At 40.4% G+C, this 22,100-nt stretch overlaps 3 protein-coding genes across 4 annotated transcripts in view; all 3 read left to right on the top strand.

Moving 5' to 3' along the window:
• LOC111189189 (tripartite motif-containing protein 16-like) overlaps positions 1-22,100 on the top strand; it is a 141,308-nt gene that overhangs the window by 78,665 nt on the left and 40,543 nt on the right. The gene's annotated exons all lie outside the window — the stretch shown is intronic.
• LOC125782604 (tripartite motif-containing protein 16-like) overlaps positions 1-22,100 on the top strand; it is a 132,413-nt gene that overhangs the window by 90,497 nt on the left and 19,816 nt on the right. The window lies entirely within an intron of this gene.
• Positions 14,065-20,463, top strand: LOC125782634 (tripartite motif-containing protein 16-like). The gene is made up of 6 exons (XM_049467321.1): positions 14,065-15,142; positions 15,555-15,650; positions 15,766-15,999; positions 16,447-16,609; positions 18,781-18,840; positions 18,989-20,463. The coding sequence occupies exons 1-6, from the start codon at positions 14,552-14,554 to the stop codon at positions 19,537-19,539; spliced, it is 1,695 nt and encodes a 564-aa protein (XP_049323278.1). The 5' UTR covers positions 14,065-14,551; the 3' UTR covers positions 19,540-20,463.

Raw genomic sequence — 22,100 nt, 5'->3', positions numbered from 1 at the left:
GCGGGCTCAGTGGTTTAATACCTGGTGCTAATTGAGATGTTGAAATATTTTTTTAATTGGGCGCCAGTTATTAAATTAATTTAATTAGATTAATTAATTAATTAATTAATTAATTAATTAATTAATCAAATTAATTAATAACACAAGACATCTCAGGGTGTGGTTTCTACAGGTGACAGAAATTTTCATAACCAAGTTATCCAGAAAAACACACTGAAATGACAGGTTTTGTAAAATAAAAGTATTTATTAAATCACACATATATGAGTAAATAATTCATTAAAAAGTCATAAATGTAGCCATTAGATATCAAATCATAGTGTAGAATGATAAATGAGAAATAAAAGAACAAACACGTTATAATGCTGATATGAAAGGAATAAAGATTAATATAACTATTAAGTGAGTATTTCTAAATAAGGGTCTAAGGCATTTTAAGTCTACGAAACCAATTCTTATTTCCAACCAAGCCACTCAAAATGAGTCATCTATACTAAAGACGCTATATTAAAGACCCGACCAAACCATGACCAACAGACACCATCTGCCGAAAGATTAAACCCAGCTCTGCCTTACTCTGAGTTGTTGAAGTGGGCCTTGGTGACGTCCGCCTGGGTTGGTCGTCTGCTGCTTCACCCCGAAAAAGGATCACGTGAGCCTGTCTGCAGGGTGGGTGGACTTTCTGTGTCAGCACGGAGCCCCATTAGAACCCACAGGGAAATCCCTTCGCTCTCAGGTGGCTTGCTGGTGGCCTCCGGACCGCAGATTTCTGGGTTGGATCTGGCGGATCTCTTTTTCAGCTGTACTTTAGCTAAACTTAGATGGAATAATGCTTGGCTTCGTAGATTGTAAAATAACCTTAGATATTTTAACTAGGATAGCTAATATTAATATACTTGAAGATTAAATGCACTAGTCTAAGAAAACTAACTTAAGATGACTAAACTAACAGTCTATCCTTCCTCCATCTCTGGGCTCCCTAACCTCTCTCCTCTAACTGTTTTCCTCAACTCATCTTCTCCAACTCCTTCTCCCACTCCTTCTCTAACTGCTTCTCCTCCAACTGCTCCGAACTGAACTGCAAACTCCTCCAACTGGCAACTGGAAAACTCTAAACTGTGTCTGCCCAGTTTACTATTAGTCTCTGTGGCCTGTTTGGCCCCTGAGCTATGATTGGCCCTGTGGCCCAAATGTCTGTGTTTTGATTGGTCTAGGAGCAATTTCAAACTTTGGTGGGGATTCACAAAGGGCCATAAACCCCCCCTCCTCACATGGTCAACATGCTTCAGCATTTTTCTAATAGATCAAACCAAAAGAAAACTCAATTAAACAGTGGATCAAAATACCTTTTTCAGCATATCAGTTTGTGAGGATAAATTCAGGAAACAAACAATCTTACAATTGAATCACAATAAATGTAATATATATATATTTTGCCCACAAACAGTTTTGTAATACTCAAGATAATCTTAGGAATACAATGATGGATGGTACTCTGTCAGAAAGAGATCAAGAGTCATGTTATTATTTAAACCCAATTAAATCACTTAAAAGATAATACATGGTTAAACCACTGATAACCAAATAAAGCTAAATTATCAAATGCTAGTTAAACCTTGTTGATTCAGACTTGAATGTGTAGGAGAATTTAATCAGGACACATCCAAACACATATACCATATACCAGACACATATACCATTATCTAGTAAACATTCTATAAAACACCTTTTTTATATAGTCAATATATATGTATTTTAAGCAAAATCTTCTCAGTGAGAAATTCCTCTTCTCTGCTGAGTGTTTAGATAAGCGGCTGGTCCTTGCCTGTCTGAATTTACGACGGTGGGGGAGGTTGGTGAACAGAGAGAGAGACACACTTACAAACGGTCAATGGAATTTCCAAGCTTAGAACATTTCTCTTAATTTCATTAATCTTATTTCTAAGTGATTGTAGAAATAACTAGGCACAAACCCCTAAATTGGTATAATATTTGGTGAATTAACAATTTCCAAGGAATTAATTAAGTTTTGACACTCTCTTAAGTCCCGTAGTCCCGTCCTTGTCCTGGTGATTGTGCTGTTGGCAAAACCACAATTGTGCACAGTTCCAGATGTTTAAACATTAACGGTCCTAAATCCAGATTTACGACTGACAGCGTCTGAAGGAATGTCAAAGAAGAATTTAAAAATGTTTACCCTGACTTGCATTTAGGGTTCTCGAGCGAGGCTGAGTGAAGAAATAGTCAGGAAATGTCATTTTGAAATTTAAGGCTGTTTGAAAAAGATAACTCCAAGGCTTTTAGAGTGTTCTGGGGGTTGAAGTTTCCTTATAGGCCGTAAAGTGGGGGTAGTGTGTGTGTCTGTGTGTAAGCAATGAAGAAATCCTCTGGTTAATCCACTACATTCCCCCCCCATCGATCGATGGGCCACTGGACGTTGGGTCATCGGTCGATGTCAACGTGGATTTCTGTAGACAGAGCATGTTAGGGTACATCTTTCATGCAATTGGTGTCTTGTTGGTCATGCTTTCTTAAGACAATCTACTACAAGGTAGCTGACAGAGTTTTTGGTCTAATGGATATACAATTTCTCTGATGATCAGTTTTTTTTTTTTTGTTGTAGCTATTGGCTTTTGGTTCTGAATAGAATAGTTAATTTAATGTGATAGTGTGGCAACAAGCATATGAAAGGGTCACAAATAAAATAAACAAATAAATAAACTTTATCAAGACAACCTACCCATAAGGTATGCTTCAATAATTAGCCACTACTTAGTCAACAATTGAGAACAATATAGCGGAGCAAACGTAGTCAGAAGGGAAACAAAATATGTTTTGGGCACCTGAAGAGAAGAGAAAAAAAAAATTGGCACCCCCCCTTCTCCATGTATTTATTATACTGCTATGCTAATGGTTTGAAATGGTGATTCAAACACTAGGTTTAACAAAATATCCAATTTGTTGTGAGTTATGCTACTTGGATAGGTGAGTTCCAGACAGTGAATGTGTGGTACGTTCTCAATTTAACAATTGCGTCAGGTCAGAATATGGTGGACAATGAACACTCAGTGTGTCTAGGTATTTAGCCCCGTATTATGATTTAACCTAGGGCATTATTGGTCCCGACTTGTCCCATGGGGCTTTTGCATAGTTTAATTGGGTTACAGTGAACTTGTTTGAGAATCGGTTTAATAAAACACTGACGATGCGGGATCTGGTTCCAGATGCGAGGCAGTTTGTCTGCCTCTGCATGAGGACCAACCCAATGAGACCTGAGCTCGCGAATTGTTTTGCCAGTGCTGTGCTGGGACCTCACCAGTAGCTTGTCAGCAGTGTAGCACAATGGTTGGTATCCAAGCGTGCTTTTTCCCAGTTTTGGGTGTTTCCGCAGTTCACCGCTAGAACGGTGAGATATACCAACACCTGAGAAAGTGTGGTACAGCGAAAAAGTTGTGGCCTGAGCCATTTCAATAGGGTCTGGGGGACGTCCCCCCCATCTGGCAAATGCACCTGCCACAGTGATGAGATGTTTGTTCCTTCGGACAAATTTCATGAGTCTTTCGACCCAATCCATTTGTGGAATTGGCCATATACCACACAGATCTTCTGAAGATTGGGGCTGAAAACACACTAGCCTTTTTCCAACAAGTGGCAGATATGTCAATTGTGGGAATGCTTGGTGTGTTTCCCCCATCATTTTGTGGTCCACCCATGGGTGATCGAGGGCCTGGGCTAGGCTCTCCCCCCCATGGCTCTGAGGCACCACGAATGAAGATGAAGCGTGTGTATCTGGGGCATAAACAAACAGGCCCTTGAGCATCCTGAAAGACGCACAGTAAGTGGCAAGTGGATCAAGGTGAAATGCCAGTGTTCTGAAAGAAGTGTTGTCACATGCACCAATTGTCATGTTAACTTTCCATTTGATCTGAGCATTCCGAAAAGCACATCCATCTGTGTAGATGGTGGGAATGTTTTTACATTCATAAGAATCCAAAGGACTGTGTTTGTCTGGAACCACTGGTGCAGGAACAAGAAGAGAACAATCCTTTTGGTGCACGAACAGAGGATCACAGTTAGTCCGTGGCAAGGAACCTGCAGGTGTTCTGTGAACAGCTGACTTGTCAGCCCATGGAACAAAGATTTCACCGTTGACCGTTGTGTTAAGAGTGAATGACTTTCCAGCTTTTGGGTTGTACTCATCTACAGCCGTAGAGGGAGTCAATGCCCATGAACAGGTGTTTTGTTTTAGAATCATGGTAGGGGATTCTGAGGATGGTGGTTTCAGAACCCTGACAGTGAGCTTCTCATTGATTCCCGTGGAATTTGAAGGTTCAATGAGCTTGTGTGGCTCAATGTTGCTAGCAACATGATAGCATTGAACTCTATCCTGTGCCTTAGGACAGGGCAGGGGTTCGCAAACCTGTGCCCAGATCCTACGATGCTGAAAGTCAATCAATGGTTTGAACCGGTCAAGGAGGTCTTTGCCAAAGAGCAATGGGACGTTCTCCAACGGAGAAATGTGAATTGGATGGGTGAGACTCATTGGACCGATGGCAACGTGCACCAGGGCTGCTGAATGCAGAGTGATACCAGTGTGCGAATATGGTTGAAGGTGAAGAGCACACTTTTTCAGAGGTATCTCTTTGTTGTTTCGGCGGGCTTTCGCCCTCACCTGGTCAAAAAGTGAATTTGACATTAAAGAAATGTCTGACCCCGTGTCCAAAAGAGCTTCATACCCGAACACATCTTCCAGCCAGGTGGCTAGGTAGAATTTTGGTGTTGAACCTTTCTCGGTTAAGAAACCCAAGAATTGTTTAGGTGGTGGATCCTCCAGGCTGAGGAAAGAAGCTTCCTCAGTGTGGTTGTTTTCAGCGTCTGGCTGTACAACCAAGGCTGCATTGGGGTGGATGGATTTCGCACCCCCCCAAGCAGGTTGATCTGGAGCTTGGACAATTGGCAAGAATTCAGATTCAGCATTGTCCTGCTTGCGTATTTCGTTACGAAATTGTCTGAGCAGACTGCCGTCTTTAGTGCTCAGGTTAGTTGGATATGTCTCATCCTTGTGCCCTTTAGGTGGACACCAACGTTTGTGGTGCTTTGGGCTCTTTCTCCTGAGCGGAGATTGAAGTTTGCTGGAGCTCTGTGCTCGAGCGTGGTGCTGTGAGTGTTTGCCATTCCAACTGCGTTTTATCCTACCTTTCCTTCGATAGGAGGGCTTTTGGTCACTTTGCTCGGCCCAATGTAGGGACGAGCGACGCCAAGAGTGGAACACTCTCTGGTTTTTGTGGTTTAACTGGGTCTTAGGTGGCATTGGAGCCTTGTGTGCCCCTTTTTGCTTGACGTGGGAGGACTGCTCATTAATTATCAGGACGTCATTTGACTCTGATTTTTTATTAATGTTTTGTTGGAACTTAGCAAATCCTCTGAGAGCCAAATCACGCAGCTGCCGGCTTGTTAGCGTACGAGGGCAGGCTGCGACTCCAAAAGAGTGACTGGTGGAGGGATGGAGGTTTCTCACAAACAATGTTTTGAAAACTTCCTCTTCCTCCATTCCAGGCTCATTTCTATAGCCGAAATAAGCTAGCCTGAGGCGGTGATAGTACTGTAGGGGTGTTTCCTGGCGGCTCTGCTTAATTGCAAGAGCTGCAGCAAGGCCGGTTTGAACAAGGTGGTTGGAGAACTCATTCTCCAAAGCCTTGCAAAGAGCAGGATAATCTCTCTTAACCTGGGGTGGTTGGCGCTCAATGAAACGTCCAACTTCCCGACTAGAGGACACCTTAATGAGGTAGATTTTATCATCTACCGTGGCCTTGGGGAAACGGCGTAAGAAGAAGTCAATGTCGCGAAGATACTGGTGGACATCATTAGAACCGTCCGGTTCTGGTTCAAAGCGTGGGATGTTACGCGCAATTTTGTCCAAATCTCTATCAGAGGGTGCTTGAGGTTGCACAGAGGTCCCATGTGGCTGGGAACGCTGAGTGAACCTTGGTTCTACTGGCGCTTCAGCACCTTTAAGGGAGACTAGAGGGATTGTATTTGTGGATGGTTGTTGCTTAGGATCCGGAACCCCAGGGGTTCCTGATTTACCAGCTGGATTGATGGGGGAGTCTCCCTCCATCATCAGCTCAAATGTTAACTCTGTTTGGTCTCGAGTTAATTTGACTGCATTGTTAGCATGTGCTAATTCAGTTTGTAGCTCAACCTGTCTTGCAATAGCATGTTTTAGTTTTTCCTGTGACTGAGCTGCAAGTTGGGTAGCTATGTTGGCTTCCTTTTGAAGCAGCTGCACTTCGGTTTTGAGGTCTCTTTGGTTCATTTCAGACTGTACAGTTTTGTTCTCTAGGTCTGCAACTCTATCATTTAAAGTCACAATCTCTGCTTGGAGATTTTGAATGGTTTTGGAGGAAGCAGCAAGTTGATCCTGTGACAACAGCAGTTGTTTCCACAGTATTAGGGAAATCGGATCCACTTGTTGCTTGCCCTCAAGGATTTTAGATACACACTCATTGAGGCTTTTGGCAATTAGTGCATGGAGACCCCCACTGTCCGTTTGTTGGACTGGGACGGTAAGTCCTGGGGGTAAACCAGCTGTAAGCTCTAAAAGAGCTTTTTCAGTGACACACATTTTGATTTACGTAAAGCACGTGGAATCAAACAATTTTGATGACAAACAAGTTTATTTTATGTTCGAGTTAATTAGCATTGTGCCTTTTATAAGAAGAAAATCTGTTAAAAGGGGGTGACCTAAGGTTACAATTAGTAGATTAATTTTAAAAGAATAGTTAGATTTGTTGTCAGTGGTGCTAGTGAACAGTTTAATAACTGTAGGCCACTATATGCAGCAGGTCTAAATATGGGTATAGTTATTAACTATGTACAGGATGGGAGAATTTAACTATGTATTAAGCACAGGTGTGCTGGGTATATGGTTGAGTAACTGATAACTGGATACGTTTTTTTTTTTTTTTTTTTTTTTTTTTTAAATGGTTAATTAATTAATTAATTTCAATTAGTTATTAATAATTGATCTTAATCAATCAATAATTAATCTTAATTTATTTGAAGATGGTTGAATTAAATTGAAAATAATTAATTAACAAAAATTTAATTAACTTTACTTAATCAAATTGATTAAAATGACCAGTTAATTATTTTATGTTGTGATTAGTTACCCAATGGAGATAGCTATTTAGCTTGGTTCAATGTAACATAAAGAGTGATGTTTGAGAGAGCAGACCTGAAACTTAAATTTAACTATTTAATATTAACCGATTAAATGAATGCAGTTATTTGTTTACTTATTTACAAACCATTTAACCCCACCACAATGCAAATTCCCTTTATTAACTTAACAAAAAGTTTGTTTGAAATTGGCACCCTCTGGCGACAGAAACTCTAAATGCACTCTACAGGATGATAGCAATTACACAAGTACAACACCAGGTGGCGACACAGCTATATGGCTAAGTGGCTCCCTCTGGTGGTCAAACAAATGAGATGCACCTTTCTGCACTGTATGCAGTTACCCAAATCAAACACCAGATGGCGATGTGGCAGTGTACCCCCCCCCCCCTAGTGGTGAGGGGTAGTAAAACACCCTTTGAGTTTGAGTGTAAATAGTCAGGCTGTCCACCAGATGGTGGCAGAGGCCGACTGGTGGGAGTGGTCACGCCCACTGATGATGCCACGTTAAGGACCGCCCCTTGGGTCTGGGACCTGGTCAGCAGATTTGACTGACTCAGTCGACTGTGAATAGCAGAGGAGAAGGACACGGCTGTCCGAAAGTTTAACACAGCAGCAACACACTGACTTCACAAGATGAGCAAAGAGGATTTACATCCTGGCGTGGTTAGTTTAATCACGCACACAATAAACTTCCTGCCACTCAGGGTGGTGTTACGTAAAAGTTAGCTACTCTTTTACGCACGTGGAAGTGTCCAGTACTGCAGGATTTTACGGATTTCGCGCAAAAACCGGCAGTTTTAACTGGAGCGCGGAGTCGATGAGCCGGAGATCCGCGACTCAGACCTGCGCGAAGGCCTTATCAGATCAACACTGGCAAAATATGTCTATTTTACCGGAAACAGTTCGAACTTTATGTAAGTACACACGTATATACACGTATATACACCCGGGTTTAAGGTTACCCACACACGGCGGTGTGTCAACCAAGCTTATTTTACAAATAAGAGTAATGTTTTCAAGAGCGCTCACGTACCACACACACACTGTACACGTTATACAGACACACAGGGGACCGTGCGCGCGACGCGCACACACACAGGCAGGGGACTGTGCGCGTGACACAGACAGGGGACTGGGCAGTCCTGAATTGTAAACAAAAACACGTGTAGAACATGTGCGTGTGTTTCTAACACGCTGGGTTTATGCAGTTAACTCCAGCTAGGCCAGCTAGCCAGCAGCTAACGCATTTAGCAATAAAAACAAAATACACTTTATTCTGCAACTTACAGCGCTATTTTCTGGAACTGGTTATAAAATGTGTATATTCTGGTCTCGCGGCGGAGAACCAATAAGAATATAATCCTGCCCCACGTTGGCGAGCCAATTATGTAGCGGGCTCAGTGGTTTAATACCTGGTGCTAATTGAGATGTTGAAATATTTTTTTAATTGGGCGCCAGTTATTAAATTAATTTAATTAATTAATTAATTAATTAATTAATTAATTAATTAATTAATCAAATTAATTAATAACACAAGACATCTCAGGGTGTGGTTTCTACAGGTGACAGAAATTTTCATAACCAAGTTATCCAGAAAAACACACTGAAATGACAGGTTTTGTAAAATAAAAGTATTTATTAAATCACACATATATGAGTAAATAATTCATTAAAAAGTCATAAATGTAGCCATTAGATATCAAATCATAGTGTAGAATGATAAATGAGAAATAAAAGAACAAACACGTTATAATGCTGATATGAAAGGAATAAAGATTAATATAACTATTAAGTGAGTATTTCTAAATAAGGGTCTAAGGCATTTTAAGTCTACGAAACCAATTCTTATTTCCAACCAAGCCACTCAAAATGAGTCATCTATACTAAAGACGCTATATTAAAGACCCGACCAAACCATGACCAACAGACACCATCTGCCGAAAGATTAAACCCAGCTCTGCCTTACTCTGAGTTGTTGAAGTGGGCCTTGGTGACGTCCGCCTGGGTTGGTCGTCTGCTGCTTCACCCCGAAAAAGGATCACGTGAGCCTGTCTGCAGGGTGGGTGGACTTCCTGTGTCAGCACGGAGCCCCATTAGAACCCACAGGGAAATCCCTTCGCTCTCAGGTGGCTTGCTGGTGGCCTCCGGACCGCAGATTTCTGGGTTGGATCTGGCGGATCTCTTTTTCAGCTGTACTTTAGCTAAACTTAGATGGAATAATGCTTGGCTTCGTAGATTGTAAAATAACCTTAGATATTTTAACTAGGATAGCTAATATTAATATACTTGAAGATTAAATGCACTAGTCTAAGAAAACTAACTTAAGATGACTAAACTAACAGTCTATCCTTCCTCCATCTCTGGGCTCCCTAACCTCTCTCCTCTAACTGTTTTCCTCAACTCATCTTCTCCAACTCCTTCTCCCACTCCTTCTCTAACTGCTTCTCCTCCAACTGCTCCGAACTGAACTGCAAACTCCTCCAACTGGCAACTGGAAAACTCTAAACTGTGTCTGCCCAGTTTACTATTAGTCTCTGTGGCCTGTTTGGCCCCTGAGCTATGATTGGCCCTGTGGCCCAAATGTCTGTGTTTTGATTGGTCTAGGAGCAATTTCAAACTTTGGTGGGGATTCACAAAGGGCCATAAACCCCCCCTCCTCACATGGTCAACATGCTTCAGCATTTTTCTAATAGATCAAACCAAAAGAAAACTCAATTAAACAGTGGATCAAAATACCTTTTTCAGCATATCAGTTTGTGAGGATAAATTCAGGAAACAAACAATCTTACAATTGAATCACAATAAATGTAATATATATATATTTTGCCCACAAACAGTTTTGTAATACTCAAGATAATCTTAGGAATACAATGATGGATGGTACTCTGTCAGAAAGAGATCAAGAGTCATGTTATTATTTAAACCCAATTAAATCACTTAAAAGATAATACATGGTTAAACCACTGATAACCAAATAAAGCTAAATTATCAAATGCTAGTTAAACCTTGTTGATTCAGACTTGAATGTGTAGGAGAATTTAATCAGGACACATCCAAACACATATACCATATACCAGACACATATACCATTATCTAGTAAACATTCTATAAAACACCTTTTTTATATAGTCAATATATATGTATTTTAAGCAAAATCTTCTCAGTGAGAAATTCCTCTTCTCTGCTGAGTGTTTAGATAAGCGGCTGGTCCTTGCCTGTCTGAATTTACGACGGTGGGGGAGGTTGGTGAACAGAGAGAGAGACACACTTACAAACGGTCAATGGAATTTCCAAGCTTAGAACATTTCTCTTAATTTCATTAATCTTATTTCTAAGTGATTGTAGAAATAACTAGGCACAAACCCCTAAATTGGTATAATATTTGGTGAATTAACAATTTCCAAGGAATTAATTAAGTTTTGACACTCTCTTAAGTCCCGTAGTCCCGTCCTTGTCCTGGTGATTGTGCTGTTGGCAAAACCACAATTGTGCACAGTTCCAGATGTTTAAACATTAACGGTCCTAAATCCAGATTTACGACTGACAGCGTCTGAAGGAATGTCAAAGAAGAATTTAAAAATGTTTACCCTGACTTGCATTTAGGGTTCTCGAGCGAGGCTGAGTGAAGAAATAGTCAGGAAATGTCATTTTGAAATTTAAGGCTGTTTGAAAAAGATAACTCCAAGGCTTTTAGAGTGTTCTGGGGGTTGAAGTTTCCTTATAGGCCGTAAAGTGGGGGTAGTGTGTGTGTCTGTGTGTAAGCAATGAAGAAATCCTCTGGTTAATCCACTACAAGTGAAAAAAGCTAAATGAAACCATTATTTACTTTGCACTTTATATTTTTACTATTTCTATTCGATTGAAAACACAACATATTTTAAGTTTTGTCTTGTCAACTTTAGTAGAGAAGAGTAATAAGAGTAATAAGGTAAAAAAAAAATACTGCTGTGATTTCAAACAAATGATTTGGTACAAAAACAGCAACCACAAAGCTTATAGTGTGTGGTGTCACTAATAGAATAAATCAGACACTGAATTGTTGAATTAGACAGATTTAGATCTTGAGTTTCAGCTGAGCAGTTCATGTTGACATGATCAGTAATTTATCTGTAGTTATTATGAAGGAGAGATTAGTAACTTCTCCAGAAGACTCAGTAATTATTAGCTATTGTTAATACTCAATAAGTAATTAACTGAGTAATTAATCAGTACCATTGGTAGTTATTAATAGTGATTTCATTGTTCATTACAGTGTTTCACTGTATTGATGCTGTTATTCTCACTCACTGTTACACGGCACATGATGAAAAACAAAGCCATAAAGAACTGTTTTATACACTCCCCGGTCACTTTATTAGGTTTGACTAATAAAGACTGGTTTGAGCTGATAGAACGACAACAGTAACTCAAATAACCACTCGTTAAAACCGAGGTCTGCAGAAGAGCATCTCTGAAACACAACACGTCTAACCTTCAGACTGATGAGCTACAGCAGCAGAAGATCACACCGAGTTCCACTCCTGTCAGCTAAGAACAGGAAACTGAGGCTACAATTCACACAGACTCAACAAAACTGTAGACAGTAGAAGATTGGAAAAACGTCACCAGGTCTGATGAGTTTTGATTTCCGCTGCTCAAAATTTGGTGTCAACAACATGAAATCATGGATCCATCCTGCCTTGTATCAACGGTTCAGGCTGGTGGTGGTGGTGCAGATGGTGTAGGGGATATTTTTCTGAAACACTTTGGGCTCATTAGTACCAATTGTTTCAATGCCACAGACTACCTGAGTATTGTTATTGACCATGTCTATCCCTTTATGCCACAGTGTACCATCTTCTGATGCTACTTCCAGCAGGATAATGCACCATGTCATAAATCTCAATCCAATAGAGCAGCGTTTCTCAACCTTTTTTCTATCACGGCACCCTTTCAATATATGCGAGATGTCAAGGCACCCCAGTTTACGGCCGGGGGGGGGGGGGGGGGTGGGGAGGTGCTGGCGCAGTACTTCAGGTGAGAACGAGGGGTGTTGCTGGCGGAATATGAAATAAAATAGCGCGTGCATCGCGTGGGGGGACAAAAACTTTACAGTGTGTCCCAATTTAGGGGCTGCATCCTTCAGAGGCTGTATTCGAAGACAGATTGCGTCACAGCTGCGCAGTAATACACCGCCTCTGTGGGTCGCATCCTTCAGAGTATGCTGCCTGTGAATTGGGACACACCCCGACTCGAGCTGACTCTGGAAAGGAAATATGCACGTGAGGCGCAATATTTTGACGGCACCCCCGATGAAGCCAGACGGCACCCCAGGGTGCCGCGGCACCCTGGTTGAGAAACACTGCAATAGAGCATCTTTGGGATGTGGTGGAACGTGAGATTCACATCATAAGATGTGCAGCCGACAAATCTGCAGCAACTGTCTGATGATATCATGTTAATATGGACCAGACTCTCTGAATAATGTTTCCAGTACCTTGTTGAATCTATGCCACAACGGATTACGGCAGTTCTGAAGGCAAAAGTGGTCCAACCCAGTACTAGCAAGGTGTACCTAATAAAATGTCCAGTGATTGCATGTCAGGCCTCCTTTAGTGAAATGTGAGATCACTATAAAAGACTGAAGCTCCTCCCTTCAAAATGGTGACAGATATGCATCTACTGTTGCTTTGTCTTGATCCTCATATGCTGTTTATTATGAATCACAGAGAAACAAATAGACCAAATATTAACTTCAGCAGAGAGAGTTTAATACCTCCACTCATTATTTAATTAAATCTTCTTTTTTGCAGTCAGAAACATATTGTGTAAAGAGACTTCATTGTGTGATTATAAACATGTAATTCATCAAGCACGGTGAGTTACGTTAGATAACACTGCGCTAATTTGCTGCCAGGAATTCAATACCTCCCTACATATTGTGAGATAAAGACTTATTGTGTCAAGGTGTGATTATAAACAGGCCATTCATCACGCACAGTGAGATATGTCTTAATGATGATCACATGAACATCTGTTCACTTTTACACTTTAAAATGTAGCTTCTTTAAGACAATACATACACATGCACTGTACATAAACTTTAAATACATTATTTCCAAAACTGTAAAATGAACTGCTTTTATTGTCAGAGTGGGTCAGATATTTTGGTACCCAGTTTATGATCCAGGATGAGCAGTAAAGATCTGCTCTGTAGAACAAGACATAATGAATTAAATTCAGAGTTCAAAGTTGAACAGCTGGAGCTATTTTTATACAAAGTCTCAGACTGATGTCCAGATGTTTGTTATGGTTATGAAAAATGTATTGTTCATAGGTCGGGCAATCTGACAAATAGACCTAACATCATGCACAATCAGTAATGTGAGAGATCACTGTGAACATTAGGTGCCAACACCCATCATCTGGTCTATTTTTAGCTTTATGGTGTTCACATGGACAACACTTGAATTCAGCACTTTAACTGATAACAACCAGGTAACATTTCAGCACTGCCCAATGAAAAACAGACATCTCCATTTTTATTGGTTTTAGATATTATTACATCATTAAATACAGCAGCTGTCCTTCGCCATGTCAACATTTAATGATAAATGGACCAATCAAAATGCTGTTTAGTGTTTAGAGTAAATATTTTTTTAATTATCTTCAATTAAAATTGAAGAAGGTACTTTTCCTGCTCCTAAAAATTGCAGTTTAGAGGTTAGAGGGACTTGATTTGCACATAAAGCTCATGAACTAAAAATAAACATAAGAATTTTATTCATTGTCAGACTTTGTAAAAAAAAAAAAAAAAAAAAAACATTGACACAGAAATGATGATTCAATGTGTTTAGTAAAGATCTGAAGAGTTGAACTTAAATATTTAGAACTATTTAATCACAGTGTTAACCTTGCATCCAAAGTAATGATCCAGTTGATTCCAGATGTTTATCCTGATCAGCATTGTTGTCATTGTATTCTGTGTTTATACTGTATTTATGCTGCAGAACAGCAGTAGAGATCTGGTGATTGTCTCTTTCAGATTAATGCATCTGATAAACTGATAATCGTCTCTCAGAAACACAGAAAAGTAGATGAAACCAGGCGGTAGCATCTAGTGTTCTTCATAGAGTCCCAGTTTCACTGATTTCAGCATCAATATTTTAATCATTGTTTCTTATTATTATGTACAGTTATTGTGTTAACCACGTGATAGTTCCACACCTGGTTAAACAGTCACACAGTGCTGTTTGCACAGCACAAGACTTTTAATATCACTCCTACTAAAAGTAGAAGCTCAAAGTGCACTGATCTCAGAGTGCTGCTGCTGCTCTCTCTCTCTCTCTCTCTCTCTCTCTTTCTCTCAGTCTGTGAGAGCAGTAAGATGGCAGAGGCCAGTATTTCTGTAGATCAGGATCAGTTCAGCTGTTCAGTCTGTCTGGATCTACTGAAGGATCCAGTAACTATTCCCTGTGGACACAGTAACTGTATGGTATGTATTTACAGACACTGGGATCAGGAGGATCAGAGGGGGGTCTACAGCTGCCCCCAGTGCAGAGAGACGTTCACTCCGAGGCCTGTTCTACGCAGAAACAACATGCTGGCTGAAGTGGTGGAGAAACTGAAGAAGACAGAAGTCCGAGCTGCTTCTCCTGCTCACTGTTACGCTGGAGCTGGAGATGTGGAGTGTGATTTCTGTACTGGGAGGAAACGTAAAGCTACGTTGTCCTGTCTGACGTGTCAGGCCTCTTACTGTAAGACTCATCTCCAACCTCACTATGAAGTTCCTGCATTAAAAAAGCACAAGATGATCACAGCCTCCAAACAGCTGCAGGAGAAGATCTGCTCTCAGCATGATAAACTGATGGAGATCTACTGTCGTACTGATCAGAGCTGCATCTGTTATTTGTGTACGATGGATGAACACAAAGGTCATGATTCAGTTGCAGCTTCAGCTGAAAGAATAAAAAAACAGGTGAGAGTTTAGTTTGAAATATTATTGTAAAGGGAAGTAGAGTAAGAGTAGAACTGTTAAAGTGGTAAGAATGTGTTTGTTAAACTTAGATATCATCCCGACTGCTGGTCTTGCTCAGCATCAGAACCCTGATGTTAGTCACAAGATATGCTCCTCATGATCCTTAATTTCTACAAACTAGTGAATATAGTCTACATAATAAGACTCTGAGAGCAGGGCTCGAGTCGTTTAACAGGGAGAATCACAGGAAATGATGTAACATAATAAAGGTCATATTTTCTGCAGCTTTTTCTAATTCTTTTTTTTTTCTACACCATGATAATCTCTGATCATCATACACAGTCCTAAAGCTCTCAGACTACTCGCCCAACACCCATTCATAAACACTGAAATGTAGTTTATTTACTTACAGCCACAACTAAAGAACATGCTGACAGATTTCCAGCAGAGAATCCAGAGGAAAGAGAAGAAGCTGCAGGGGGTGAAACAGGCTGTGGAAAGTCTTAAAGTGAGTGTTAAGCAGAGATCAGCTGGAGCAGCAGTTTAACTCCTCATTTAGACTCTCCTCCACTCACAACCATGGAGTGATAGATGAACTGAGTCTTCTGTGTTTGTTCTAACAGCTCTCTGCACAGTCAGCAGTGGAGGACAGTGAGAGGATCTTTACTGAGCTGATCCGCTCCATTGAGAAAAAGCGCTCTGAGGTAACAGAGCTGATCAGAGATCAGGAGAAGACTGAACTGAGTGCAGCTGAAGAACTCCTGGAGCAGCTGGAGCAGGAGATCACTGATCTAAAGAGGAGAAACACTGAGCTGGAGCAGCTTTCACACACAGAGGATCACATCCACTTCCTGCAGGTAACAAACACTAACCTACAGGAACCTGTTTTAATGCTGATGAGGATCCTGCTCCTCTGGAAGTTTATATCATGCTCCTCTGCTAGGTGCTAATGTTGGCTAGGTGCTACAGGCTGTAAGTAGTCTAGTTCTATATATCATGTGAGATATTCAGACGATTAATCCAGTAAACAATGCTGATAGTTTTTAATAAGTAACAGAGTAATAGAGTTTTTATAGAAATGTTTAAAGAATATATGAAAGTAAAAGAAACAATAACAGAGACAGACTGACTTGTTTTCTCCACCTTAAGGATAAAAACATACAGTCTGTGATGGAGAAACTATAATGGAGGTGATACTGCATGACTGTATCTTGTACATTATGCTCTGCAGTGTGAAGAACAGATTAGAAAGCACGTCAAATTTAACTTTTCTTTAATTTTGTTCCATTTTTTTTTCTCTGTAGAGATTCCAGTCTGTTAGTGTCTCTTCTGAAGATGAAGATTCACCCAGCATCACTGTCCATCATCATCATCTCTCATTTGATGGAGTGAGGAAATCTCTCTATGATCTGAAAGAGCGGCTGGAGGAATTCTGCAGGAAGGAAATCAGTGAAATCTCTGATCAGGGTAAGATAGATCCAGTTATGCAGGTGAAAATACATGATGAACTAAATATCACTAGATAATCTAATCAAATTTAATATATAATTGTTTATTTTGGTAGTGATTAGATGACTAGATAAGGAAGATGCACCTCTTTATCTTTTATTTATCCCAATGCAGTGTAGCTAGCATTATGTTGCAGAGCTGTACAATAGAATGTAGGGTAATTTACCACAGCATGACTTAGATAAAACTCGGATGTGAGAAATCTCAGAACATGAAATGATGACCGATGAGTCAGAGCTTAGAATTTAAAATATATTAAAGTTTACTTGAAAAATAGTTTCAGCATTACAGATATATAAAAGGAGCAAATATTAATAGATATATATTAGAAAAGAGTAAAAGTACATCAACGAATAAAATCTCGATAGATCAACACATTCACAACCCAGAGAGAGAGAGAGAGAGAGAGAGAAAGAAAGAGAGAGAAAGAAAGAGAAAGAAACTAAAGCCAGTCGAGGGCCAGAGAGAACTCCTCAGACTTCATCCAAGCAGTTATACATTTATGCAAATGACGTGATTGGACAGAACTTATCAATATGATTACGTCAGCAGAGTCCAGTTAACAGTTTGTTGTCCAGTTTTAATGACGTGATCCGCTCCAGCCTGTCTGAGCAACAGGTTCTTATCATGATGTTGTTCAGCTCTGTGTCCTTCATGAACACAGCAGACAGTCCTTAAGTGTCCTAAAGTCTGTGAGAAGATGAAACAGTGGAAAAGAGTGGATGGAAAGATCTTCTGGCCTGTGCGACTTTACGGCGTGTAGAACAGGCATGCGCTGGCTATCCGAGGAGAGGTTCCCAGCACTTCACTCAGATAGCTTGTTGTCTCCTAGTTCATATGCACTGGTCCCAGAACAGCAGTGAAGCTTCTCTGCCACTCAGGGTCACGTTCTCCTCACAGCTCTCATTGTTGATGAAAACACTCTGACCTTCCTGATTCCTGAAAAAGTAAAAACAACCTCCAAAGCCTTGTCATTGTGACAGTTAAAAAGAGAGCAAAGATCATAAGGTTATTAAGTGAATTATAAAGTGAACAGTAAAAATAATAACTGTATATATAAATGTATAAAACATTTAAGAATAAGACCCTTCAAGAATAACAGCAGGCAGCCAATAAACACCAAGTTCAAGTTCATTAATACACTACATCTTTACAGACACAGAATGACTCTTTAAATACTGGGATACGAGCTAAAATGTTTATTTAACATGCACAAGCTGAGGTTAAGCTAAAAGACATTTTAGCTACATATCCTCTAACTCACTGTAGATTTATGTGTCTGTATGCGATTATTGAGGATATGAAGATATCTGTCTGCATTATAATAAAGAAATGTGTTTATTGTAGAATTTAACCTCCACTGAACATAATAAATGATCATAAATGATGAATGATCTACAGTAACATGATGTTTACAGGTTCTACAGTATGAATTTGTTCATTATACAGTAGTAATGATGTAAAAGCAATAGAAACAGTTACAGTTTAGGCCAATAAGTGTAAAACACACAGCACTAAAACTCTACAAGTCTAGAGAAAAACAGATCATCTGAAACAGTGATTACATGTTTATTGTAACGCCAGGTAGTAAGGAGTGACGCTAGCTGAGTAAAATGTACAAACAGGTTTATTAACAGGCAGACAAACAGATACAGCTAACAGTATAGCCAGGCAAACAGTAATCTCACCAGTAACAGAAGATGTAGTCGAATAAACAGTCCAAGTTCGTAACCGAGAGACAGTCCAACAATACATCAAACCCAGAAGGGGCAAAACAAAAGACATAAACCGATAATCCGAAAAACAAGGTCGTAACGAGAAGGCAATAATAATACAAAGGATAACGCTTAGAATGCAACAGAAGTCGACAATATCTCGCGGTGTTTGTTTACAAACGGATGCCTTAAATACCGGAGCTAGAAAAGAATGATCCGGAAGTAACTCAGAACACAGGAGAATCAGAGCGTTGGAGCGTAATGTGATTGGGTGAAGGTGAACGGGTGCTATTGACGTCATAGTTAATGGGATTTTGGGAAATGGAGTCCGGTGGTGTGGAAGGAGAACAAGGCGGCGTGACATTTATAATGTAATTTTTTTTTTTTTTTGTGATTTGGTGTTTTCTGTTACAGTTTCAGATCTTTGGATGATTTTACCATCAGAGCCAAAGAGCAGAGAAGACTTTATGCAGTGTACGTACAACACACACACATCCAATGTTCCTATTGTAGTATTACATGATAGAATGTGAATCTGTACATTTGTTCTTTGAAACATATCAAACATGTGTGTTCTTTAATGCTCTGACTTTAAATAAATCAATGTTTTTTTCCTCTTCAGATTTCCGTCACCTGACTCTGGATCCCAACACCGTAAATCAGTTCCTCAGTCTGTCTGAGAACAACAGATTGGTGCAGAACAGTAGAAAAGTGCAGCCGTACTCTGATCATGCAGAGAGATTTGACTACTGGAAGCAGGTGTTGAGTAAGGAGAGTGTGAGTGGACGCTGTTACTGGGAGGTTCAATGGAGCAGTAAGGGACATGAGGTCTCCATATCAGTCTCATATAAAGGAATCACCCGAAAAGGACGGAATAAAGAGTGTTTGTTTGGACACAATGATCAGTCCTGGAGTCTGCAGTGTTTTCCCTCTCTCTCTTTCTGTCACAACAACACTGAGACTAAGATCTCAGCTCCTCCATCCTCCAGAATAGGAGTGTATGTGGATCACAGTGCAGGAACTCTGTCCTTCTACAGCGTCTCTGATACAATGACCCTCCTACACACAGTCCACACCACATTCACTCAGCCCCTTTACGCTGGATTTGGAGTGGATTCAGGATCATCTGTGAAGTTAAGTGATGAAGATGATGTTGGTTTATCTGGACGTTAAGAAGCATTAGTGTTTCCTCGTTCATAAACACGGACTATTGGTCTAGTTTACTGTTTGTGTGCATTACTGTACTTTTCTCTCATTTGAATTAATTATAGTGTTTTAAATCATTAGTGTCTCATAACCCATAAACCAACCCAACTAACTAACAGGAATTTACAGGATGTTGAACTGTAAAGAGGAGGGGATTCAGGCATTTTTCTCCAGATTTAAATAAAAAATGGACAAAGGTTTCCAACATGTCATGTTAACATGTGACTCTCATGATGACTGTATGATGATTTCTGCCTTCAAAACGCAAAATCTGAACTTCTAACAAGCTTAAATCATATGTTAAACACACCCACACACACCAGCAGACTCCTACTGATCTGTTCTCTCTGTAATACACTGAAATCTGATCATTAATATTACATGTTGTGATGGCTCCCCCTTCTGACCACAGTAGGAGGTGCACATGGACAGTTCAGCACACTGTGCTTCAATAGGCTTTCGCTAAGCTCCGCCCCCCTGAATCAGGGCTGATCAACAACACTTTCCTCAGTACCTGTTAGAGCTGATTTTAAGACTCTGAGGTTGTTCTGTTCATTGTAAAGACTCTGTGTCTTCATGTGAGTTCTGAACATTGTTCTGTATTGTTTCTTGTGTTTGAACTCCTTGCTCGATTATTTTGACTGTGTGTATTGATTTTTCTTAATGCTATGGGAGATACAAGCTTTCTTCAGTACCATTCAGAAAACCTATCATATGATCTGTAGCTACTCATTAATCAACAATAATGAACTGATTTAAAACTTTAGGTTTAAATTCTCTGTGTTGAAGTAAGAAGGTGTTTATTCAGACTCTTTTTGAAGACATGAACACTGCTTGATGTGATGTTACTGATGATAGCAGAAGAACACAGGTAATCCCATCAGTGGTTTAGAAAAATATATTTTAATAAATATTTTAAAGTTTGATTAATAATGAATCATAGTGAAATATGTTCCATGTTTTTACAGCAGCTATATTTCCAAACTAAAACCTGCAATATCCTCCTAACCATACTGTGAAATAAATACATATTTTTTTGTTATATATTTGTATATATATTGTAAAAATCAAATATGATAAACACATATTTGTGTGTTCATTTAAAAACAAGAGTGAACCTGTTTTCTGAACATGTATCTGGATCATAGCTGAAAGCAGACTGAACAGAAAGCTGTCTGGAGTTAACAGTGTAAAACTGATACCAAACATTAATTGACTAACTAGAAATTTAAGGACTGTTATAATATAGAAATACATGCAGCAGAGAATGAGAAAATTCATATTCTACTGGATGTGGAAGGATGTGGTGTATTATGATGGGAGCAGAAAGGAGAAATAATAAAGTATGAACATTTATTTCTGAAATTTACTTGATTACGTCTTTCATTTGAACGCGTTTTACCTTTACTTCTACTTATTACATTTGAATATTGGTATGATCCCTCCTCTGTCCCGTAGTTGTGGAATCAGTAATGTGTAGCATATTTTAATAAAACCAGTAAAATCAGGTAAAAGAAACGAGGAAAAGGTAAAAGAGCTAATACACTAAACTTCCCTGGACAATAACTAAAATACGATGGGTGTTGACAGGAGCAGATTTGGAAGTTCTGGGGCCCTAAGCAATGTTTTTTTTTTCTGTGGCCCTGATCAAATGATTTTTTTTGTATAGCAAAATGCAATATTCAGGGTTCATACACCTTTTACAAGGTAAATTCAAGCACTTTTTTAAGCACTTTTAAGGCCCATTTTCAAGTTTTTCCAGGTTTCAGCTGTAGTAAATTAATAATAACGGTGATATCTCAAAACTGCGATTCAGCGATAATCAATATATCGCAAAACTATTATCCACACTCTCAGTATTGTGTTTGGCAATAGCATAAGGAGATTAAAGTAAAGCAAAATAGGTTTTATGAGATTGGCTCGTTCCACATCGCTGATGCCGGACAAACCGCCCCAGAGATCGGCTCGTTCCACAGCGCTGACGCCGTGCAAACAGCCCCGGAAATCGGCTCGTTCCACAGCGCTGACGCCGGACAAACAGCCCCGGAGATCGTCTCGTTCCACAGCGCTGACGCCGGGCAAACAGCCCCGGAGTTCGGCTCGTTCCACAGCGCTGACGCCGGGCAAACAGCCCCGGAGATCGGCTCGTTCCACAGCGCTGACGCCGGGCACACAGCCCCGGAGATCGGCTCGTTTCACAGCGCAGACGCCGGGCAAACAGCCCCGGAGATTGGCTCGTTCCACAGCGCTGACGCCGGGCAAACAGCCCCGGAGATCGGCTCGTTCCACAGCGCTGACGCCGGGCAAACAGCCCCGGAGATCGGCTCGTTCCACAGCGCTGACGCCGGACAAACAGCCCCAGAGATCGGCTCGTTCCACAGCGCTGACGTCGGGCAAACAGCCCCGGAGATCGGCTCGTTCCACAGCGCTGACGCCGGGCAAACAGCCCCGGAGATCGGCTCGTTCCACAGCGCTGACGCCGGGCAAACAGCCCCGGAGATCGGCTCGTTCCACAGCGCTGACGCCGG

Source organism: Astyanax mexicanus, chromosome 1 (assembly GCF_023375975.1).
Source record: "Astyanax mexicanus isolate ESR-SI-001 chromosome 1, AstMex3_surface, whole genome shotgun sequence".
In the NCBI taxonomy this organism is placed as follows: domain Eukaryota; kingdom Metazoa; phylum Chordata; class Actinopteri; order Characiformes; family Acestrorhamphidae; genus Astyanax; species Astyanax mexicanus.
Note: the sequence above shows the minus strand (reverse complement) of the source record. Positions and strands in the feature narration are given on the sequence as shown.